A 19,092-nucleotide genomic window follows, 5' to 3' on the forward strand; every position below is an offset into this window, starting at 1 on the left:
AGGGAAGAGGGTGGGGTGGAAGGGGTGTGGGTAGGTGTATGGTGGATGTAGAGAGGGAAATGAAGAGGGTGCGGGGGTGAGGGGATGATGTAGGGTTGTGGGGTGAGGGTGGTGGTGAGGGGGGTGTGTGTGAATTTTCTTATAAAGGGCGGTGAGGTGTGAGTGGTAGGAGGGGTGAAAGTATAGGGGGGTTAGGGGTGAGGGGTGGGGGGGGGGGGGAGGAGGGGGAGGGGTAGATAACGGCCCGTATTAAGGAGTCTAGTAATAATAATATTTAGGCTATAGTTTAGAGTATATGCTACTTTCTTCTAAATGTATTACATAAAAACTATACATAGATAGTAAGTTTGCTTAAAAAAAAAAAAAAAAAAAAAAAAAATTAAGTAGTCTCCTTATGGGCTAAAAAGGAAGTTTAGTTTTTAAAAAAAAATAATTAATAGTTATTGTAAAAATATGATAATTGTTTAATTATTAACTAAACTGGCTTAATTAATATTAGTAATGAACTTACAGAGTTTCCTTTTTTCTTTAAGACTAAATCGAGTAATACTTTTATAAATAATTAAATAAGTATATTCCCTCCCTTTAATAAATGGTAGGTTATTAGTCCTTAGTAAGTAGCTAGCATATTTTCTCTCATTAGGCTATACCGGAATACTTTATAAATATTAATAAGTAATTCCCTCTTTCTTAATATAGACCTAGTTTAAAATTTGCTATATACTACCGGAGTACTTCTTTAGTTTAAAGATTCTATTCTCAAATCTATATATTATAAACTAATTAGTATTAGTTTTACTAGTAATATATAATATTAATTATATATAGTATAAATAATACTATTTTATATTATAGTTAGTAAAAGTTATTATTTAGAAATAGGAATTATAGTATTATAGTATCAATCATATCATATCCCTAAATCTGCTAAGCTTAAAGGGGTCTAGTCTACTAGTCAAGTCACTAAATAGGACGCAAGGTTATATAACCATGTCCTATATCTCATATCCTATTACTTATATCCTATTACTCATGTCCCGTATCCCGTATCCCGTAACTATATACGTGACTCCTAAAGGAATAGCTATACTAATAATAAATAAGGTTCTAATTTTTTAAATTAAAATAAAAATATAATATAAAAAAACTAATTAAATTACTAATAAATCTTATTAATAGAAATATATATAAATATAAATATTACTATTTATAACTTATAATTTGCTTATTATTTAGCTTATTTTAAATATTATAAATAGTTTATTATTTATTATTTATTATTATTTATTATTATTTATTTATTATTTATTTATTATTTATTTTATATTTATTTATTATTTATTTATTTATTTATTTATTATTTATTTATTATTTATTTATTATTTATTTATTATTTATTTATTATTTATTTTATTAATTTATTTAATTATTTTATTTATTATTTATTTATTATTTATTTATTATTTATTTATTATTTATTTATTATTTATTTATTATTTATTTATTATTTATTTATTATTTATTTTATAAAAATTATTTATATAAGCCTCTTTAATAATAATAATATAATATAATAAAAGATTTATAAAATACTTTTAGTAATATAAGTACTAAATTACTAGAGTAATAGTAAGGTATACCTTAAAAATAAAGGAGTTGATATATACGGTTATTAGAAATCAGAAAATCAAATCTCGCTTCTCGGTTTTATTAACTAGCTAGCTGTGGGCCTCAGTAGCTGGCCCTAAGTTTAATTTTTATTATTTCACGCCAATCCTCACCTCACTTTGCAGGTTCGCCAAGCCACGCGCACGTGACATCTCGCCGCTCTACTCACCCTCGCTTTACCCTCACCTCACTCCTCCTCACCCCTCCTCACCCCTCCTCACCAGCCTTCTTATGCGTACTCTATCGCCTCACCTCTACTCACCCGTCTTACCAAGGTATACTAATCGCCAGTCGCGCGGCTATCAAGAACGTTAACTCCTAGCGAGAAGGATTTAAGGTAACTGGAATAGGCTTTAAAGAAGTTATAGTAAGCCCTTAATACTAGAATAGGCTCCCGGCCTTATTATAAAATAAAATAATAATAATAAATAAAAATCTTATAAATTACTAAATTATATAATATAATATTTTATATTTTATAAAATCTTTTAAAAATATTTAAAAACTAATTTTTTTATTAATATTATATTAAAGGTTTTTAAATTTTAATAAAACGTTTATAAAAATCTTCTCATTAAAATTGTTAATATATAAATTGAAACTAATAATCAAAATAAATATTAAATTTTTTATAATATTTATATTTATTATTAAGCTTAATAATTATTCACAACTTTACTTTCTATTCCTTAAAGGCTTCCTCGGCTGGGTCTGCGACCAGCGAAGGGGAAAAAGGCGGGCGGAGGCGACCTGGCATCCGTTGTATTAGCTCGCTGGAGAACTTTTAGAAATGGTATCAACTGATCTACAAGCTCGAGGCCGGCAAGAGGGTTGATGATATGATCATTTGGCAAGGGCAAGATGTGAGCGAACTTAAGCAGCCCTTCCCGTAGGATTTGATGCTAACGAGAAGGGAGCGCCCGAGTAAGACAGCGGTACTAACTAACGAGCCTAGTATCACAAGTCTGTGTTTTTAGGGCATTTCGCTAAGAAACGAACCCCATAACAATTTTAGACGCTTTACTTTTGTATTTTGAATTAGTTATAAAGGTCCGCTAAACTTATTCTAGCTTCCTTTATCGTGTGCGCTTGAATTATGTAAGGTTTTAATTTGTAGTTGTTGTGAAACTATAAAGTGAAGTGGGTGACTTTGGTTTTGCGATGCCTGAAAACTTCGCTAAAAACACAGACTTATGATACTAGGCTCGTAACCACGTTAGAAGCGACGCAAGTTAAGACTCGGCGCAAATTACCGAGGAAATCCGTCTCGATCGACGATCTAGATTATCAAGAATGCAGTGGCACGTGAAGAAAACGCCCTATTCTTGGGAAGCGAGGCATGGCGCTGCTGAGCACAAGGAATGTCTCACAACCTCCCAATGAGAAAACAGGCTCTGACACCCAACAACTACGACATCTCCCCTCAATTGGTCCTCAATTCGCGATTCATGATTGTTATGCATTTGGTCAGGACGCATGAAAGCGCCCTAGGTTGTTGCACTCAACTTTCAGCTCAGACTTTCTTGCGCGGGATGGCATATATATCCAGCGCCCTTTCCATCCCCACAATGTCACCGCACGATAAGCTACATTCTATCTCTCTAGTTTGCCTCTTAGATCCACCTTGCGTTTCTTCTCACTTTGAAACCCTGCTCTGACCCATATTACAATCATACCAACCTAACAATAACCGCTATGGCTGAAACTGTCCCTCCACTGACCCAGGTTGAGCAGCTTTCTGCACTCTTGCAGAAAGTGGCCTTGACTGCAGAGTCTGCCAACCAAAAAGTCAACTGGGAGAGTATCCTCAAACTTCTCGGCACTGATGAACACTCCCCGGGGGATGTGTTGAATGGAGTTGGCGAGGATACGCTGAAGGAGTTGCTGGAGTTTTTGGACATATGGATCAGTGGTCAAAACACGATGATTCCAACCAAGTGGGAGGCCGACTACACCGATCTTGTCTATTGCAGTACCGTTGAGGAGGTCCAAGCCAAGGTGAAGGAGTGTCTGAGCAATGGTTTGATTCTGCGCATAGCCGGTGCCCAGCACTCTACCCCGGAAGCTGTGTTTGCTCCAGAAGGCGAAAAGGCCATTCGAGTTAAGCTGGAAGGCGATCTTAGGGCCATCGAATGGCTCGATAAAGACCCGGTAAACGACACTATCACCTTGCGAGTAGGGGCCGGCTGCAACCTTGGCATCGACCCGTCCGACCCTAATTCAAACGCAAGCAACTCGTTAACTCGGCAGCTCGACGCTCGTGGCTATGCCCTCCCAATTCTTGGCGGCATATCGCATCAGACAATTGGCGGCTACATGAGCACCAGCACTGCGGGAGGATCCATCGACTTTGGCTGCGCCGACTCGATTCTGGCCATCGAGCTTGTTGATGGACAGGGACAAGTGCGCAAGCTGGACAAGGTTGCTAACCCGGATGAGTTCAACGCTGCTGCCGTATCGATGGGCCTTTTCGGAGTGTTCACTCACATCACCATCACCGCGGGGAAAAAGTACCTTGTAAAGGGAAAGGAAGAGACCGTTCTCCGGCCAAACTCAATCATTACAAGCGGCACCGCCTTCCTCGATGCGGTACATCAAAACCACTATGTCCACAACGTGTGGTTCGCCGCCGAGTTTGTCAACAGTGTCCTGCAGTGGACAGGCAACCAAGTCGCGGAAGATCCAGGCAACCCTATTGTGCCTTATGTGCACCCGCTTGAGAGCCGAAACATGAACTACGCCGCTGCTACCACCTTCTTGGCCACAGCCTGGTTGACATATGACAACGCACCGCAACTGGCCGCGCTGATCTTCAACATTATCCAGCCTGTGGGGTCTTTCCAGAACTTCTGTGACCACTGGTACAGGGCGCTGCCAAACGACGACCTGGCCCTAATTGACGTTGTGATCCGAGTTCAGTTCACAGAGATCTGGATTGACTTGGAGGATGCTCAGAAGGTGTTTGACACACTCACTACCCTGTTCAAGAATGACCTATTTGCGGCCGGGAATTTCGGCGTCGAGATCTACCCCGGAAAAAAGTCGCCATTTTGGATGAGCATGTCTTATGGACGCGACGTTATCCGCATCGATCCATATTGGTGGGAGTACAACGTCATTGGCGATCTGGATGAGTACTTTGACAAGTTCTGGAAGGTGTTGCTGCCCTTCGAGAGTGCCCGCTTGCATTGGGGCAAGCACTGGCCTGCTGTTGGTAAGACTTATGGTAGTCGAACCATTGGTCCAGGCTTTGTTGAGGAGTCGTATCCAAATTTTGGGGATTGGAAGGCCTTACGTGCTCAATTTGATCCTAAGAATGTCTTTGTCACCAAGTATTGGAATGATTTGCTCGGTCTTGAAGCGGAATAATTAATTTGTGCTTTGACAGGAAACTTACCACAGGCAGGAGGGGTTTTGGAATATGTGAGCAAGACCCTCCAAATTATGTCCTAATTCTTCGGGAGAAATCTGCAATCCATTTTTCAGTTGGGTAATGGTTGAAAGTCTAGTTTCCTGAGTATCTGGCTTGCAGGTGCCTTTTCCTTAGTTATTAGGGCCTATGAATTCAATTTATGCGTTAGCCAAAATTGTCTTGACTCCTGAACCCAAAGTTGTTGTTTGTTTTTTTAGGAAGTGCTTTGGCCAAGCAGCATCGAAAGCAACCCTATTATTAATACCGTCGTCGGGAACAGGTAATAAAAGTATATATATTATAAGACGAAGTTATATAAATAAAGGTTTCGTGCTAATTTACTATATATATAATATATTTCTTTTTAACTACTTTTGTACTATATTTCCTTTAATAAATTAATAACCTTTAAAATTCTTAAGCGATATTTTATCTTATAATTCTAGTATTATAGAAGATTACATCCTCCTATGACACAATATAGGGAGGAGACGAATCTGAGGCCTCGGAAGTTCTAGGGGTCAAGGCCGTTATTTATTTGATACAGACTCCCTAGGCTTACTACTTCCCTCGGTGCTGAGCAGTCCAGTAAGAGCACAATCGCACTACAGATAGAAGATTTGCATATATGAAACTTGCAAGAAGAAAAAAATTCTTCAAACCATTTTTTGGGTTTTTTTGGCATCTCTTTGGGCTCCTCTAACATCGGGAGACATAGTTCTGGGAGTGCTTTGATGCCAACACCTACGAGTTCGCAGCACTAACACTTCGTGTAACTAGATATAATTGCCAACTCGCCAATGATATTAATCGTATTAACTGAGCAATTTTCCTGTTAAGCGAATATTCAAGGATCTGGTGGAGGCTAAGAGGTAATAGTCAATCGAAGGGTTCGGGTAGCTAAGCCATAACACTTTAAACTCTTTTGCCGGGGGCGTGGGTGAGAACCAACATAGTGCCATTCTACCGAGCACTAGCTGTGCCTCATCATCCCCCCTTTTACAGTTTTCAGGATTCGGGTATTGACTTCGCCTCCCCTTTCCAAATTTCCGACATATTATTTGCTCAATGTTGTCAAAGGCACTCCCCACGTTCATTGGATGGTTACAATAGATCTCTCCTGTTTAATCTCGGATACGGGGGCTGTTTTTGACATTGTAGAAGTCCAACAATACTGCCTCCCATCCTCTAAAGGATATGAGCTCCTTTGAGTACTTATAGCTAAATTCATTTCTCGATTCCTATTCATTCTCGTTCTCAGTTATTCTACCATATATATTTTTAGGATTTCAACCACAGTCATAAATAAGCATATTCATTCCTGACTTATTTCTTAACAAAATGTTCCATTCTCTTACAAAGACCCTTGCTGTGGTCCTCTCACCTCCCTCACCTACGCTAATATCCACAGCGTTTACAACGATGCCAATTTCACTTTCTGGGACCGACACATCTATCCAGATCTTCATTATAACGCAAATTTCAAGACTGATGATAACGATGCTCCCCCCAAACTCTGGGAGCCTATGTCTGGCTCCACACTCGTGAAGAAGGGTGGAGCAAGCTGAGGCCAATCTGTTATCTACCACGTTTCCGGTCACCCAGCCATCCTCAACGATCCCTTTCGACTTCAGCTTGCCCGCCGATTTCGGACCGGCGGGGTTCGTGGGAGTGATCGAAATAAGAGAGTACGCTCCAGGAACTGTTCCGAAGACTATGCACTCCGATAACAACGAGGAAATGTTCAGCACCAGTTGGAGGTATGATAATGGGACGGGAACATTCACTGATGACCATCTTGATCCGAATGGGGAGATTTCTTGCGACTACTACATTAGCAACATCGCTTTATTCGTAGAAAAGGACAAGTGCGAGAAGATTTACTGGGGACTGCTGTGCCATGGATTGGCCGGGAAAGTCGGACGTGGGAGTTTAAAAATGGCTTATGAAAGACAGAAGGAGTTCTCTGTATAATAGAACCGCGTTATGTTCCCCCCCGTTCGTCAATACGAGCGATTGATCAATCGGACCTAAGCGAGGAGCCCGATTCGCTAATAAAAGAGCCCGATTTTAAAATAATTTATAACTTTCTAATAAAGGATAAAGGCCAAAATTTAAGTAAATAAAAAGGATTAATACTTATAAGAAACTTAAATAAATTTTTCTTAGATTAAATTCTATTAGAGATTAAAAGATATATATAATTTTATAATTTTAAATTAAAATTATAATAAAAAGGTTTTAGAGTCATAATAAAAGGTTAAAGCTAATATTACTTAATTAATATAATTAACTAAACTATTTCTAATAAATTGTATTAATAGGATTTTAATAATTTATGGGGTTTAAAATATTTTAGTATTTTAAAAATTTGCTTGTATTCGACCTCGTATTTATAAACCGGAGTTCGCTTAAGCAAGCGATTAAGCAATCGGGGTCCGCAATTGGGCAATGGGGACCCCAATTGACTAATCGCTTGTATTAATGAACGGAGGGTAATAGTTCATGTTATCCGAGATACGGACTCTCCTTAAGTTTCATAAATGAAGAACCTGCATCAAAAATAGGAGGACATATAACGATGTTCAATAACTAGATAATAGTACGAATTTTCTCATGGTTAAAAAATAACAAATGGACTTGAAAGCGTAGAATAACCACTTGGCAAAAGAATAGTGTCTCATAAGTCACCGTGGACCACGTGACTCTATCATAACTTGTTGCGAGTTATTTATAGCTGTATGCGTCGCCAAAACACTTTTCTCCAGCCCCCCAACTCGATCCCTAGTCGAAATTCCACCTAACATAAACGACTTGCCTTCCTTCTCGTGATAGGGTGGATGGGATTTGGAAATACAGGGTCTTTATATGACCACCGAGTAAACTCAATATAATAGACCAGGTGAGTTATCAGATTCAAGCTTTTTAAGCAGGAGACACGATAAGTGTACTCCGCAAATTTGTCTATATGGTATTGGCAACCAATGCGCGAATTAAATACATCTAGGATATAAACAAGACCACCTTCAAAGGTGACAAAGAATCGAATGCCTTTCAAGGCGGCCAATTTTGAGACTGAACAGCAAACAACTTTTTCCAAGCATGTGTCTAGCAACTAACGCCAACGTAAAGCAAAAAATTATTAAAAAATTAAAAAATTGCCGCCTTTTTGATGAGAACTAGCAGGGTGTAATATACAGGGTGTTTCGGAGATGCCGTGAGGCGGAAGGATTCTAAATGCGCAAATTAATCAGACAAACAGCAGATGACCGTTCTCGGATTCGGACCGAAGTATACAGGATGGAAATATGAGACGCCACGAGGCGGAGAGTACAGAATGTAGAACGCGAGGTGAAAAAGGAAAACATTACTGAAAACAAATCTAACGCTGACGCGGTGCGTACTAAAACGCTACTACAAGATATATGTCCAAGAACAGAAATGCATGGGAAGAAATCAATCCCACACCAGAAAACAGATATAACTACAGCAACCAGAGAACAACCGCCAGGTAACTTTTTTAGCCCCAAATCCAACCCATATTTTCCCAGCCTATAAATGGACGGCGAAACCGCATGGAAAGACCATTTTGTGTAACAGTGAACGCGAGGTGAGCAAAGACAGAACATCCCGGAGATCTGTGGATCGAACACAATGTCCAGCATGACAACTTGCCATCTGGGACACGGCGCAGAGAAGAAATAAAAAAACAAATAGCACACCGCGACATGAATTTTTCTCCTCCCAAACAGTCTCCCAAATAAAAGAATGTGCGAGGCAAAAAGTAATGAAAGGGTGGACAAAAGATGCAAAGGGCACCATGTTCCACAAGAACCCTTCCATGCGACGCCGCGCTAAGGTCTACCAAAAAACCATTAAACTCCGACCATGTACCAAGAACCCGCTAACCGCCCAATGCCTTACATCCAGTCGTATTGTACAAAATCATTCTCATTCAGCTGCACCGTCTTTGGTCTTGGAGGAAGAGCCCGCGGCTTGCTGAGCAGCATCCCGTCGTTCTTTTTTCAGTCTTTCGTTCTCCCTGACCTCCTGTTCGTGCTTCTCTAGTGCTTTTCTTTGCTCTTCCTTTTCCTTTTCTGTCTTTGGAATGGTGATATTCATCAGACATAAGTTCATGCGTGGCGGCCCGTCTGGAGGAAACAAGAAATCTTTTCCCAAGAGCAGGCCGTCGTACGGCGCCTTGTCTGAAGCGATGTAAAACGTGTTCCTCTCGTGCTTTGAGTGGCCATTTGGTTCGTTGAATATCCGCCAATTGAGGGTAACGCTTCCTCTTGTAGTCTCGACTGGACCCTCGTTGGTGTAGTACTTATAGACCGTGGGGCGAATCAGCTTGGAATCGAGTGGAATTTGGAGCTTTCCAAGTGCTTTGGGAGAGATATGGCTATGATCGCTTCCGCAGTCAATTTTGCCGATCGTCGTTATTGCAACTTCTAATGTTGGATGGAAGATTCTCACGTCGCGCTGACACAGCTCATCGATGGTGGCACCACTGTTTCTTGTATCTGAGACATGATCCAATGCCGTGTTTGTGGGTCCTTCTGTCTTGACTGGGGCTGTGTTTGGGATGCTTGTGTTGGGTACGTTGCCTAGAGTATCCGTGCCGTCTGGTACAATGAGATTTTCTGGGATGTTAGAGCCCTGTACAGCAGCACTCTGAGGATAGACCGTGTCACGTTCAATCCGGGAATCAATTGAATCGACGGACAGCATCGTACTAAAAGGACTGTGTGTGCAGTGCTGAGTAACATGTTGGGCTGAGACAGTGCTGGTCACCGAATGCTCACGGCTACGGGTCGGGGCAGTATGGAAGGAATCAGCCGTGCTTGATAAAGAGACTTGCGAGGCATTGCGATTGAGGTTGTTCGCAGAGCTGAGACTTGAGGCTGGACGGATGTGTGGTTTTCGGGGGGAAGATGGAGCTGATACCGGAAGTTCCAGTCGCGATGATCCACCTATAGATTGCTGTGTCGAAGCCGGCGTTGGAGGCAATTCCTTATCAAGGTCCAGGGCGGGCTCCGGCGGAGGTATTTCCTTGTAAATATCATTGCTCTCTGCTTCTTTGGATAGCTGAACCTGGTCAGCGTTTTCATATTGAGAGTTGCAGTCAACAAACCTCAAGAATGCTCTCGCAGTCGTCAGCTTTACTCCAGAACTGCTCTCGCCATTCTTCATGAATGATCTTCCTCTGCCAAATATCCACCAAACCGCCGTACACACCAACCCTAGAACTTTCTCGCACAAGTGCATTTATGGAAGAATAAGGCTTCTCCCCCGACCTTTGATCGGCGACATCGAGAGTCCAAGTAGAAAATCGACTTGTCACTGGCGGTCTGGATGTCCGATCTTGTTTGGAGATCTCGTCGAAGTTGGTTGAATTTGTCCGAGACGTGGTTGCAGATGATGTGCCAGAATTTGCCCCATTGAAAAACGACGAGAATACACTTGAAATCGACCATACCGACGATACCGTCCCATCGGAACTGCGGTAGGAGTCGGAAGCTTTGGGCTTTGGATCGGACGCCAACGCAGGCTTGGGAGGCGGGGCCAGAGGATCGTAAGGTTTGGCGTGATTCCTTGGAGTATTCAGGGTTGCCAGAGCAAGTTTAGGGCTTCCGGCGTCGGTCTCCCTCCCCAAGTCCTGTTCTTGGTTTCCCGAACCTGACATTCTGTTCTAATGTGTCTGCTCGGGTACGGCTGAGCTGGCAGGACGCGATTGAAGCTGTCGGAAGGCTCGGCCGAGCCAAACAAGAGGTGGGAGGCAGTCTACAGCTCCGATTGTTCCAAGTGTGTGTCCAATCTCGCAGCGATGGACGCCGTTGCTGATCCGTCTATAATGAAAGGCCGCCGAAGGAATGCCCAAACTCCCCTCCCAGACTTCGTATGTAGCTTGTAACGTAGATACAAGATTGCGAACGACGGAAATTCGAATGTTCAGGGGATCGAGGGCTATGTACGGCTCGGGGTCTTCGAATGTTTGTCCGCCCCAAAAGAGTGGTGGGACTCGGCCGAGACTGGCGATGAGGATGTGCTGCAAAAGAGTGTGGAGATGAGAACAATGCAAACTGGAAGGTATTAGTACATGAATGTCGGAATGAAATGCTTCAAAGCTCTCGAGAGCCGAGAAATCATAGTGTCTCATAGCAATCTTATCGATTGCGGTCGACCCGTCCTGCACACCTCCATTCCGTTCCTGGTCTCGCAGGGGTGGTTGGAAAGGTGGCCCGGCGGCTGCCATGAAACGAGCAGGGGGATCGATCTCTGAGCTTGCCTTCACTTCAATCCATCCTATTATTCTTTCTCAACATACTTCTCTCCGTCATGAGAACTTTTGGCAGCTCTAATCGACCTTTTTGCCTCGGTGGTGCCCAGGAAAGGGCCCAAAGGGCCAAAGTTGCTGACAATGCGTTTCTTCCGGTCTTCGACCCCGCTGGGACGGTCCCCGCTGAAACCTTGAGTGGAGGAGACATGTTTCGGTTGATTGCAGGAATAATGATTGATTGTTCTTTTGCTGACGAGGTGGAGAACAAGAGGTTTGATGCTTCAAGCAATGCGGCTCAAGCATTCATGTCAGGGAGGAGTTCTCCATCCACGTCTGGAAGTCCACGTGTTCGGGATTACCAATCATCCGCCAGCATATGCTGTGCTCTGTGTGGCTCAAAGTGAGCGCGAGCCATTCATCCAGGAGTCGTGTTCAGTCCGGTTTTACGGCACTCTGATTTCCGGCAACGAAATTTTCAAAGAAATTCTTTCTCCCTTTTCTCTCTTATCATGTCCCCGTCTAGAAGGAACACCTGCGTGTCCGGAAATTGCACTAGGTTCAAATATTTCTCTAGATGCTATTCTCTAGGAGCGTTCAGCAGGGGTCGAACTCGGTAGACAGCCTCATTTTCTGAGCGTTAAACGTCAGGCACTCTTCACCGATACACCGACACTTCTGCGAGAAAGCCTTGTCCCACAACTAGAGAAACCGAGATGGCATGCATAAAAGTGGCCTACGAGAAGGCTCAGTCCAAGGCGTTATGCACAAGTGCAGAATGCTCGATGAGATGGCGAGCCAAGCCTCGAGAAGCACCAGAAGCAAATCAAGACGTACATCAATAGATATGAGAGCATTCGCTGTAACTTGCTCTCAACTTGCTCTCGAGGTGCGGACAACTGTCGACCGGTCATTGTTTCCATTTACCAGAACGATTACGAAGCTAAAACCCAACATGTCCTCACAAACAGACGATAATGTCCCTGAAAAAGCCCCTCCAACCACCCCACTAGTTCTTGGATACCCCACCTTGGCCGCATACATCGGTGCCACCCCGGAATTAACAATTTTCCGACGCTTCACAAATTTACAAACCCAGAGCCTTCTGTACTACCAAGCCGAATTAACCTATCTCGAAGGACAGCTACGGGAGCTAGAGGTCGAAGCTTCAAATAGCGAGGATTTAGACCACCCCAAGTCCAGATTCGCCAGGGATTGGGAATGGCTCGGTGCTGTAGACTTAAACGGTGGTCTGAACCACCATATGACAGTCGTGCTCCGCATCCGTGCTGTGATTAAGGAATACAGTACGTTGAAACCTCCCAACTTTCACATGAACACCCCAGAAGCTAGAGCAAACTCAGACAAACTACTTCTCCAACAAGCAGGACTAGCAACCCTTCCCAAACCTGGCGGCTACGACCTCCACTACCTCCAAGACTGGCTCCTAGACCCCAAAGGCGGGAAGTTCCCTCTGCAAGGACCAGACCGTAACTGGGTCTACTCCAACGATCTTCTCGCTCTCCGGCGTCGTGCAGAATCAGACTTTTCCGCTAAGTGGGTTTCAGAGAGACTTCTTCCCTTGTACCACCGCATTTTGGGTCGCTACATACACAAAAAGAACCCTCATCGTGAGAATGAAGTTACCTATAGTGATTCGTTGATCTTGAAGGCGGCGTCGATGTTAGCTACAACGCTTGCTGCTTTGCTAATCGTTGCCCCGGTTGTGGTGTTGTATGAGATTGGCTCAATGAGAGCGAGGCTGGGGTTGATGGCTACCTTTACGGTGTTGTTTTCGTTGTGTGTTGCTAGGCTGACGGGTGCGAAGAGGACGGATGTGTTTGCTGCTACTGCTGCGTGGGCCTTCCTCCCCCCTTCGAAACCTGGTTCTTGAGAGCTAACAATATAAGTTTCGCTGCCGTTCAAGCTGTGTTCCTTGGGTCGAATGGTGCGGGACCTGTAACGTTGATCCCCGCGAGTGGAATTAATGGAACCTCGTTTGTGCAGTTAGGACTCGGAATGAAATGAGACGAAAACTGTCAGGTCTTTCAAGCTAAGATGGCGGACCTTCACTCTCTGCTACTAAACGGAAAGATCGATCACGTGGGAAATATTCAAGCTCAACATAGAACAAAAAGATTATATCCCAGAAAACTGAAAATGCTATCACCAAGGCATGAAGAGAAAAATGGCAACGAGAAACACCCAATACTTCACAAAGGACTCGAGAGCGCAGAATCACCACTTGGCACAGGAACAGCATCTTATTCGTTACGCTGCACTTTTAAGCGAACCTGAGTACTTGACATTCAGGGGCAAAACGCTGCTAGAAATGATTAATTTCTAGTTTGGAGTCTATATGCGAGAACATCGTAGTTTCCATAAAGCTCGCCCACTGCCGCCTTGATCGTTCCACGGACCACAGAGGACTGAATCTCGAAAAATTGAATCTTTATCCTCACTCTGGGACGACGCGATCGTTCTTTCGAGGAGAGGCCCAGGACAGTGGGCAGTGGTTGGGTGTCTCTTTGAGACAGAGAAATTGACGAGGCTGACAATAACGGCGAGAGCCGTGAATGGAGCTTTGTGGGCGGAAGTATTGGCTAGACTCCCGCATATATCTCATAAAACGTATTGTTTGGGCACAACAAGTGTCCATCTTGTTAACGTGCACCCAGGGTCATACAAGTGGCAACACCCCAGTCACATCATGACCCCTCACACCAACCTCAAATCCCAGCCTTTTCCTCAATAACCGCCAAACCCCGGCCGATGCCTCTTCAACGCTCAACTCCGTCGTCTCAACCTCTCCACAAAACAACCTCACACCCGCATCTTCCAACTTGTCCAAGTCAAGTAACTTGTATTCCCTCCTAAACCTCTCCAACAGCGCTCGATCCGTCAGCTTCCCCTTCGCGAACCCATTCGCACTTCCCTTCCTCTCCTCACACTCCACTCTCCTTCCGTTCTCCTCAACCCCACAAACCAAATTCAGCACCACCATCGGACACCTCCTCCCCCTCGCCACTGCCAGAAATTCCGCAAACTGACTCCGCCCCTCTTCCGTCTCTGATAAGCAAGACGTCATCAAGATTACCAGATCTCCAGGGAGAGTCTCTAGAGCCGCGAAGGCGAGTTCGCGAAATGATTTGCGGAGACGGTAATGAGAGGCTGTGCGCTCGGGTTCGATAGCCGAAACGGGGTCGATGAGGAGGTGGTTGTCTAAGAGGCGGATTTGCGGTCCCGTACTGGGACCAGAGGAAACTGGTGTAAGCAAGCGCAACAGATTCTGTGCGATTGTAAGCTTGCCGACGCCGGGGAAACCGTTTAGGAGGAGGAGGAAGGGCGGTGGTGGTGCTGCGATTTTGACGGTGGCACTCGAGAGCCGTAATTGGGCTTGGAGTAACGGCGCTTCGTCTTCTTTAATTTGGAATATTTGCTCTTCTGGTGACATTTTGCCAGTTTGTGGTGAGGATCTAGTGTTTGAGTTGACAGTGCCAGGAGTTGTTGGTTGTGTGACATGGTTGTGGTACCTATAGGATACGGATGACGAGATAAATCTGGTTTGCTGAATGGGAGGATAAGTCATAGTTATTCATTCACTTGGAATTGAAGTAAACTTGATGAATTCAGAGGCGATGAAGTGCCGAGGGCAAGGATGAGAATAACAGGTGGGGTGGTGGAGTAAACATTCACCTTCGTACTGCAAACAAATCTCGACTCGCGGATTTTCGTAATCTCTTTATAACGGAATGTCACTAGTGGTGACCTCGGGAATAATGAAGCAAAGAAGAAGGCTACGGCTTTTATTCTTCATGACAACAAGGCTGGCCTTGCCAGAGATGGAAGGCGATATCAACCTAATGTTGATACTAGCACAGCCGCGTCAAAATCTGCTGCTTAAAATTGGGCACTGGCCGCACATATTGGCCTGGAAGGTGTATGTGTACTCATAATAGAATACCCGGAAGTAGTTTGACTTGAGATAACATTTAACGAAGTTTGGAAAGGATATGAGAGAGGGCGGAATTCACGGTATGCGCGAGGCTGCGAGAAAGCGATTTCCCGTCCGGTACCTAGCGAAAATGTCGTAGCCTAGTTGTCAGAGTGGCTGTGCCATGCCTGCATATGGCACATTTCTACCCGTTAGGCTCCCTGCGCATCAGGTTCGGTACCAGTGTGTCAAATGATTAGGTTTGAGTTGATTAGACCCCCCTACTCAAATCAAATCAAGTCAAAATCAGGCTAATCAAATCATACTTAATTATAATCAAAGATAATCAGAGATAATTAATTAGAATTATCACGTGACCACGCACATGACTCCGGAGCTTCGGAAGCCGAAATAAGGCTAAAATAAGGTTTTGGGCTAGCCGTATTAGGTATCGCTTTAGGCGTTCCTTACTAAATCGGGTATCGCGCCGCTTAGTAAGCGAAGCGGCACGAGCCGAAGGCACTAGAACCTACTCGATTTTCTAGAAATTCCTCGCTACCTTATAAATCGAATTATTATAAATAAAATAGCTAAAAATAAGCCCTCTCATAAATAGATACTTTGAAATTAGGGGATTATAACTAATCAGATACTTATTAAAGAATCTTCTAGATTCCAGAGAATTTATATATAAATAAGTAATTTTCCTTAAGTTATTTCCTTTTCTCTTTACTTTATATATAAATATCTCAATAACTATAGCTCTAATTAAGAAGCTTTTAACTATAAACTTACTTATTATTACTTAATATATTCGAAAATATCTCAATAATCCACTATTAATATTAATATCCTCCAAAATAAAGAGGATTTCAAACTAGAACTAATTTCGAAATAATCTCCTATTTTTAAGCTTAGCTTAATAAAAAAGACTTTAGACTTTTCTAAAGCTAATCCGGAAAATATTAGTAATTATTAAACAATTACTATTTAATACCTTTTTAAGGGGTATATATAAGTAATATATATTATTAATTTAATTTTAAATAGCTAATACAATTTTAGTAAAAAATTCAAAAATTAATAAATTAGTAATTTAATAAGTAATTATTAGGCTTACTACCTTACCATATATAAGTCAGTTAATATAGACGCTATATTAAAAGGCAATAAACTTTGCAAGTAATTAATATTAATTATAAAATAATAACTAATAATTTTTATAGCTATTTCTTAAAACTTTAATTAAATATCTATTACTAAATCATTTAGTAAAGCTACTAGTCAAACTAGTAAAGACTTTGCTATAGTTTACTTTAAAAGATTATTATTAGACTTTATAATTAATAATAATATTTCTTTTAGAGCAATAATTACTCTAAGCTTTAAAAAGCTACTTTAATATTTAAACTAGTAAGTTTTATTTAAAATTACTTATATTAATATATAACTAACCTTTATATAGTAAAGTACTGCTTTTATATTCTAAAGTACTTATAGATAAGCTTATTTTGAGATATAATAATAATAGTAATCTTATAAAAGAAGAATTATTAAATAATATCTTATTAAATAGTACTTTTTCTATTACTTTAGATATTTAAATAGCTATAAATCAGAAAGCTTATTTAGGAATTACTATATAAGTTATTCTTATTAATAATAATTAATAAAAATATTTACTAATTTAATTTTTAGATATTTTATAAATAAGGATTTTAAATTAAAATCTTATTTATTAGCTATAAAAGATTTAAAAGATATTTATAATAGTAAATATATGAATTCAGTTCTATTAAAAGCTTTAAAAGCCTATAGTATTAAATATAATATTACTAGGTAAGTAATATAAATCTTGTTTTTTTATAAAAAATAATTACTAATATATTTTATTTAGTATTACTCGAGATAATACTAGTTCAAATAATATCTTATTACAAGCTTTTATAAAGTATTATAATAAGGAAGATATTAAATTTTAAGGAAATATTTCTTATATAGCTTATATATTAGACTTAGTAATTCAAGATATCTTAAAAGCTCTTATTAAAAATAATTATAATATTTCCTATTCTATAGATTTATATAAGTAAAAAAAGAATAAACTTAAAGAAAATGAAAAAAAGAAGAAATAAAATAAGTAATAAGTAAGTTTCTTATATAATTTATAAGAGATTTATTAATAAATTATAGATTTTATTAATTTGGAAAAAGGTTAGAAAAACTATTATAAGTCTTAAATATAATCAGGAAAATTAACGGCTATTAGAAGCTCAAATTAAAGCTTTTAATATAGAAAATACTCGGTTTCCTTAACTTAGTAAGTAATTAATTAATTATTAATTTAATTATTAATTAATACTAATTATTTATAAATTAAAAAATATAGTAGTCTTTAACTTATTATATATTAAAAGACTTTTTATATATATATAAAGCTATTAAAGTAGTAATTAATAGCTTGAAATCTAAGGCTTTTAAAAATAAAAGTCTAGTTTTAACTAATATTAAAATTATTTATTTAAATAATATTTTAAGTATAATTTCAATATTTATTAAGGCTATAACTAAATTATAAGCCGAAAACTGCCCTATATTATATTATATTATACCTAAAGTATATAAAATATATAATAAACTTAAAGGTTTTAAAAGAGAATTTAAAGTAAGTCTTCTTCTTTTATTTCTTATTATATTAATAAATATACTAATTTTAAATAGGATAAAACCTTCGAAAATGCTATTAATAAGAGAATAGCTAAGCTTCGAAAATATAATCCTAAAACCGGCATTTTAGATAATAAAAGTAAAGCTTTATATTTAGTTCTTATTCTTAATCCTCGAATTAAAAGAGCAAGACTAGCCGGAATTAGATTAGCTCCCGGAATAGTATCTAATATATATAATAGGCTTAAAATAGACTATAATATATAAGTATATATTTTTATTTAATTTTTAAATTTTTAAATTACTAATTTTTATATAGATATAAACGAGACTATTTAATAGCTAATTCTCAAGACTCTAGTTCTAATATATCTATAGAAGATTTTAACGAAGATGAACTTAATATTTATATAAATAATTAAGAGAATATAATAGAAAACGAATTAATAACATATTTAGAAGAAAAGAAAGTAAATTAAAAAAATATATAAAATCCACTTACTTTACTTTAAATTTTCTTAGGAACTACTAATTTCTTTATTATAATTTCTTTATTATAATTTCTTTATATATAAGTACTAATTTAGCTATAGATTCGGCCCTTAGAATATTAGAAAGCTAATAAAGCTAGATTTTCTATTTTATTTCTTATATCAAGGAAGTATTTAGGAATACCCGCTTCGTCCGCTACTAGCGAGCATTTCTTCTCACAAGGGGCTCTTATTAATACTAAACTACGTAATTGACTTAATAAGAGTACCTTTGAGAAGATTATATGTCTTAAGAACTAGGGGGTATTTATAAACGAGGAAGAAGAAATAAAAAGGGAAGAAAATAAGGATAAAAAAGATAAAGAGGAGGTTGTTAAGCAGAATAACCGGTTTTTTATTCCAGATTTAGACTATTTTTATACTCTTATATATGTTTCATAAGTTCTGTTTATAGTTTATTAATATAGCTATTAATTATTTAATAATCTTTAAAAATGCCTAAGAAAGTATACTTTTATATTATCACGTAATGATTATAATTAATTATAATTAATTATCATAAAAATCAAGCTAATCAAATCATACTCAATTATAATTAATTATAATTAATTCTAATTAATTAGCTTTGATTATTTTTTGACAC

At 39.5% G+C, this 19,092-nt stretch overlaps 5 protein-coding genes across 5 annotated transcripts; 2 read left to right on the forward strand and 3 right to left on the reverse strand.

Annotated features, from left to right (window-relative positions):
• Nucleotides 1-4,305: 4,305 nt before the first annotated feature.
• K444DRAFT_616570 (uncharacterized protein) lies at nucleotides 4,306-5,222 on the forward strand. The gene has a single exon (XM_024880945.1). The coding sequence runs from the start codon at nucleotides 4,399-4,401 to the stop codon at nucleotides 5,035-5,037; it is 639 nt and encodes a 212-aa protein (XP_024732981.1). The 5' UTR covers nucleotides 4,306-4,398; the 3' UTR covers nucleotides 5,038-5,222.
• A 2,973-nt stretch (nucleotides 5,223-8,195) lies between these two features.
• Nucleotides 8,196-8,888, reverse strand: K444DRAFT_71863 (uncharacterized protein). Its single transcript, XM_024888430.1, has one exon. It carries the CDS (start codon nucleotides 8,743-8,745, stop codon nucleotides 8,314-8,316), a length of 432 nt encoding a protein of 143 aa, XP_024732982.1. The 5' UTR covers nucleotides 8,746-8,888; the 3' UTR covers nucleotides 8,196-8,313.
• Nucleotides 8,889-9,031: 143 nt separating this feature from the next.
• On the reverse strand, nucleotides 9,032-10,766 carry K444DRAFT_633103 (uncharacterized protein; the record flags this gene model as incomplete). Its single annotated transcript, XM_024883571.1, has 2 exons — nucleotides 9,032-10,174; nucleotides 10,215-10,766. 2 exons carry the CDS (start codon nucleotides 10,764-10,766, stop codon nucleotides 9,032-9,034), a joined length of 1,695 nt encoding a protein of 564 aa, XP_024732983.1.
• Nucleotides 10,767-11,806: 1,040 nt separating this feature from the next.
• K444DRAFT_616573 (uncharacterized protein) lies at nucleotides 11,807-13,507 on the forward strand. Its single transcript, XM_024880946.1, has 2 exons — nucleotides 11,807-13,214; nucleotides 13,268-13,507. The coding sequence occupies exons 1-2, from the start codon at nucleotides 12,079-12,081 to the stop codon at nucleotides 13,383-13,385; spliced, it is 1,254 nt and encodes a 417-aa protein (XP_024732984.1). The 5' UTR covers nucleotides 11,807-12,078; the 3' UTR covers nucleotides 13,386-13,507.
• A 136-nt stretch (nucleotides 13,508-13,643) lies between these two features.
• K444DRAFT_616576 (uncharacterized protein) lies at nucleotides 13,644-15,363 on the reverse strand. Its single transcript, XM_024880947.1, has one exon. It carries the CDS (start codon nucleotides 14,944-14,946, stop codon nucleotides 14,038-14,040), a length of 909 nt encoding a protein of 302 aa, XP_024732985.1. The 5' UTR covers nucleotides 14,947-15,363; the 3' UTR covers nucleotides 13,644-14,037.
• Between the last annotated feature and the right edge of the window lie 3,729 nt (nucleotides 15,364-19,092).

The sequence above is a fragment of the Hyaloscypha bicolor genome (genome assembly GCF_002865645.1).
Source record: "Hyaloscypha bicolor E unplaced genomic scaffold K444scaffold_122, whole genome shotgun sequence".
NCBI lineage: Eukaryota > Fungi > Ascomycota > Leotiomycetes > Helotiales > Hyaloscyphaceae > Hyaloscypha > Hyaloscypha bicolor.